The sequence below is a fragment of the Scomber scombrus genome, chromosome 17 (genome assembly GCF_963691925.1).
Source record: "Scomber scombrus chromosome 17, fScoSco1.1, whole genome shotgun sequence".
In the NCBI taxonomy this organism is placed as follows: domain Eukaryota; kingdom Metazoa; phylum Chordata; class Actinopteri; order Scombriformes; family Scombridae; genus Scomber; species Scomber scombrus.
The window spans coordinates 2,084,241-2,089,580 of record NC_084986.1 but is presented as its reverse complement, the minus strand read 5'-3'; the positions used below and the strand labels follow the sequence as shown (position 1 = coordinate 2,089,580).

Genomic DNA, 5,340 nt, shown 5'->3' with positions numbered 1-5,340 from the left:
AGGAAGGAAGGAAAGAAGGAGGGAAAGGGAGGAAGGAAGGAAGGAAAGAATGAGGGAATGAAGGAAGGATAGAAGGAAGGAAGGAAGGAAGGATGTAAAAGATGATTAAAGGAAAGAAAGAAGGAAGGAAAAGAAGACAGGAATGAAGGAAGGAATGAAAGAAGACAGGAAGGAAAGACGGAAGGAAGGAAGGAAGGAAGGAAGGAAGGAAAAGAAGACAGGAAAGAAGGAAGAAAGGGAGTAAGGACCAATGGAAAGACGTAAGGAAGGATAGAGGGAAGAAAGGGAGTAAGGACAGATGGAAGACAGGAAGAAAGAGGGAAGGAGAAGGAAAAGAAGACAGGTAGGAAAGTGGGCCGTATTGGACCCCTTTGTGGCCCGGTTGTGGCCCACGGGGCCTCATGTTTGACATCCCTGCCTGGTGATTTTTTAAGCTCATCAATACTCAAAATATCATATTAAAAAAAAAGCACTGAAACTACAATAAAGACTATTATATTCAGCAGTGGTATTCACTGGTGGAAATGGGGGGGTGAGGTGGGGTGGAGAGTGGGGGGGGGGTCACCCCAACAACCCCCCCCCTTAAACAATCCCATCAGCCACTGCAACAAACACAGAGGAGGTGTGGTGGTGGGTTTCTTTACCTTCGTGGTGCCGATAGGCGTAGTAGGCATAGTGATTCCCTCGCCCTACGCAGACAGGCAGGCAGGCAGGTACGGAGGAAGAAGAACACATGCACAAGGCCCCACACACACACACACACGCACGCACACACACACACACCATGCCATAAGAAAGTGGGAAAGAAAACAGACACATAGCAGAGGGTGAAAATGCAGCAAGGAGGAAAAAATGCAGCATTACCGTTGTTAACCCATTAAATGCATGGACACACACACACACACACACACACACACACACACACACACACACACACACACACACACACACACACACACACACACACACACACACACACACACACACACACACACACACACACACACACACACACGGTTAGTCCTAATCATAACCTCAATTTTAAAAGGGAGTAAATTCAGCTTTATAGCACCCTAAAATCACCATGGCAACAGATAATTCTAGATTCTGATTGGCTGACAAGTGTCCATTAAAGTCTAATTACAGGACACCTCGTTAAAGATAGTTAAGTTAAGATAAGTCAGTCTGTGCTTCCTGTCTCTTTCCTGCCTTCCTTCCTTCCTCCCTCCTACCTTCCTCCCATCATTTTTTCCTTCCGTCCCTTTCTTCTTCCTTCCTTCCTTCCTCCCTCATTCCTTTCCTTTCCTTCCTTCCTTCACTCTCTCTTTCCTCCCTTCCTTCCCTTCTCTCTTTCCTCCCTTCCTTCTTTCCTTCCTTTTTCCTCACTCCCTCCTACCTTCCTTCCTTCCTTCCTTCCCTTCACTCTTTCCTCCCTTCCTTCTTTCTTTCCTTCCTTCCTCCCTCCTACCTTCCCTCCTTCCTTCCTCCCCTCATTTCCTCTCTTCTTCTTCCTTCCCTCCTTCCTTCCTTCACTCTCTTTCCTCCCTTCCTTCCTTCCCTCCTTCCTCCTTTCCTTCCTCCCTCCCTTCCTTCCTTCCCTCCAGGACAACAGGAGGGTTAACAGCAGTTTTTTCTACTTGTGCTTAAAGCTTCTTCACATTACAATAAAGCAAATATCTCACAGTGTATTTTTAAAGTCATGTGACACTGTTTAATAATCAGTGAGTTCTTTCCTAAATTGGCTCTCAGGTATAAAAGTAAAAGATTAAACACACTCATACACACACTCTCACTCTCACACACAAACACACACACACACACACAGCGACCCCGAATATTTAGGAAAGCCACCAAATCAATTCTCCATCTTTTCCACATACAATGATCCATCAACCTGACAGTTGGGGGTTAAGTAGAAGCGTTAGTATAATCCAGATTCCCCCCAAAAATCAGACCTCTTGGTACGACCCGACCCGAACTCGTTTCAGCACCACAGCGTGAACACGGAGCGGTGCTGAGACGAGTTCGGGTCGTCATCATCAGGCAGAGGGATTAAAGTTAACATAGCGTGATGGATGGAGGAGGGTGGGGGGGATGGGGGGGTTTTAGGGGGGGGGGGTGGGGGGGGGTGGGGGGGTTTAGGGGGGGGTGACAGCCATAAAAGGGAGGGGCTGAGGACGGAGATCAGTAGCAAGAGACAAGCTGTTAGGATTGGAAGCAGATGTGTTGGTTTCGCTTTGTTTTCTGCAGGTTACTCCTTATACATTCAGGTGTTTTAACATCACATAAAAAAATAAAAATAAACATAAAATCTACAAACCGGTGTTTTTAAAATTCAGCAACTTACCTTTAGTTATACTGCGAATCCCTCAACCTGCCCTTTGATATTTAACTTAAGTTTGTTCCAAGCGAACATTTGACTTTAACCTTCGTGTCGTCTGTTTTGACTTCTCCTTCTTTCCTTCCCTCCTTCCTTCTTTCCTCCCTCCTTCTCTTTCTTTCCTCCCCCTACCTTCCTCTCTTCCTTCTTTCGTCTGCCCTTCTTTCATTCCCTCTACTTTTCTTCCCTTCCTCCCTCCTCCTTCCTTCTTCCCTCCTTCTTTCCTTGTCCTTCCTTCCTTTCCTTTCCTCCCTTCCTTCCCTCCTCCCTCCCTCCTTCCCTTCCTTCCTCCTTTCCTTCCTCCTTTCCTTCCTCCCTTCACTCGAAGACAACAGGAGGGTTAAAGTACTCAGTACAACAGAGGAATAAACCTGGATTCCTTAAAGATGCACAGATATATTTATATAAACTCTTGACTAACATCAGCCTCTCTGTAAATATGATATAATTCATCGATGTCAGTGCAATAAATAGAATAAACCTAGAATTTCAGCATCTTATACTGTTGTTGGAAGTGTTAAAAGTGTGCTATTATATATAAATAATGTTTCCTTTGTTTTTAAAAAAAAAAAGTAATAAAAGCAGAAACTCAACATGAAAAACATCTCTGCAGTAAAAACATGAATAAGAAGTCAAACACATATTTTATTAAAGCTATTCTGCCGTGTTTCGTCTTTTAAGTCTGTTTTTTATATTCTGAGGAAATCCTGCACAGCTGGAATCATAACGGAGCCACATGTTCACTCACCTCGGCAGAAAGAGAGAGAAAGAAAAGAAAAGAAGAGCTTCACCTTCGATTAACCTTAACCGTCTGTTTTGACTGTTCCTTCTTTCCTCCCTCCCTTCTGTCCTTCCTCCCTCCTTCCGTCTGTCCTTCCTTCCTCCCTCCCTCCCTCTCTCGTTCTTTCCTCCTTCCTTCTTTCCTTCCTCCATCCCCCTTTCTTCCTTCCTTCTGTCTTTCCTTCCCCCCTACCTCCTTCTTTCCTGTCCTTCTTTCCTTCCTTCCTTCCTCCCTTCCTCTCTCCCTCCCTCACTCCTTCCTTCTTCCTTTCCTCCCTCCTACCTTCCTTCATTCCTTTCCTTCCTCCCTCCCTTTCCTTCCTTCCTCCCTTCCTTCCTTCATCCCTCCTACCTTCCGTCCTTCCTTCTTTCCTCCCTCCTACCTTCTTTCCTTTCCTTCCTCACTTCCTTCCTTCCTTTCCTTCCTTTCCTCCCTTCCTTCTACCTTCCTTCCTTCCATTCCTTCCTCCCTTCCTTCTTTCCTTTCCTTCCTTTCCTCCCTTCTTCCTCCCTTCCTCCCTCCCTCCCTCTCTTCCTCTCTTCTTTCCTTCCTCCCTCCCTCCCTCCTCCCTTCCTTCCTCGACTTGAAGACAACAGGAGGGTTAAATATCCACTGCAGGAGCAACACTGCCACCCGGTGGTCACTACATGTCATTACACCATGTGGTTTTACTATTACTACCACTGATGGATATTACAGCTGCTGTAGACTTTATGATGCAATGTTTTAATGTCTGTGTGGTTTGTGTTGAGGTCTACCTGGACTCAGCTCCACCAGGTAAGGCAGTTTTATGTCTGTGTGGTTTGTGTTGAGGTCTACCTGACTCAGCTCCACCAGGTAAGGCAGTTGTAATGTCTGTGTGGTTTGTGTTGAGGTCTACTGGACTCAGCTCCACAGGTAAGGCAGTTTTATGTGTGTGTGGTTTGTGTTGAGGTCTACCTGGACTCAGCTCCACCAGGTAAGGCAGTTTTATATCTGTGTGGTTTGTGTTGAGGTCTACCTGGACTCAGCTCCACCAGGTAAGGCAGTTTAATGTCTGTGAGGTTTGTATTGAGGTCTACCTGGACTCAGCTCCACCAGGTAAGGCAGTTTTATGTCTGTGAGGTTTGTGTTGAGGTCTACCTGGACTCAGCTCCACCAGGTAAGGCAGTTTTATGTCTGTGTGGTTTGTATTGAGGTCTACCTGGACTCAGCTCCACCAGGTAAGACAGTTTTATGTCTGTGTGGTTTGTGGTGAGGTCTACCTGGACTCAGCTCCACCAGGTAAGACAGTTTAATGTCAGTGTGGTTCTGTGTTGAGGTCTACCTGGACTCAGCTCCACCAGGTAAGGCAGTTTAATGTCTGTGTGGTTTGTGTTGAGGTCTACCTGGACTCAGCTCCACCAGGTAAGGCAGTTTTTTCGGGCGGCAGGGAGCTGGTGCTGCCATCTCTCCCTCGTAGACCCTTCTCGTTTCTCCCCTTCCTCCCCTGGTAGTCGGGGGGTCTCTTCTTCAGCTGGAACACTAGTGCAGCTACACACACACACACACACAATATAATATCAGTTTATAACAAGTACATCTGATATATTACATTTATTATTATTATTTATCACTTAAAATGGAGTGTGTGCATGTAAATCTGTACATTGCATTCTTGTATTTATAACCAACGACTCTTTAACCCCTTACATACTGTTCAGAGTCAAATTTGACCCATTGTTTGACATTTAAGAGCTGTAAAAACACCCTATATACATTTCTTTTAACTGGATTTTTCCTAATGTGACCCACAGTATACATAAATAGAAAATAAAATGCATCTTTTATTTTAATTTTTGTGCAGCTAATACACATTTTTATGTATGAAAATATACAAATTTGAGCTGTTTTTATTAATCAATTCAAAAATCTCATCATAATCTATAAAATAGGCCATAAGATAGCAATAGAAAGATTAATCAGACATTTATTAATGACTGATGGGGGAGTTTATGAATGTGAATATGTGTAGAGACTAATTATGAGTCAGAATATGAACAGTATGTAAAGGGTTAATGCTCCATAAAAAGGTCTCAACATGAAGAGAAACTCTACTAATGAAACTGTAATGACAGCAGCGGAGCAGCAGGGGGCAGCAGACACCAGGAACAGAGAGGCAGCACAATGTCAATATACTGTAGAGGATAAATAACTGTGT

General features: G+C 44.6%; 1 protein-coding gene across 1 annotated transcript in view; it reads right to left on the bottom strand.

Annotated features, from left to right (window-relative positions):
- The window catches only part of afdna (afadin, adherens junction formation factor a), a gene marked incomplete in the record, with an annotated part of 71,068 nt that overhangs the window by 51,980 nt on the left and 13,748 nt on the right, over positions 1 to 5,340 (bottom strand). Inside the window, 2 exon segments of the mRNA XM_062437742.1 lie at positions 645 to 689; positions 4,528 to 4,673. Coding sequence (XP_062293726.1) covers positions 645 to 689; positions 4,528 to 4,673 — 191 coding nt within the window.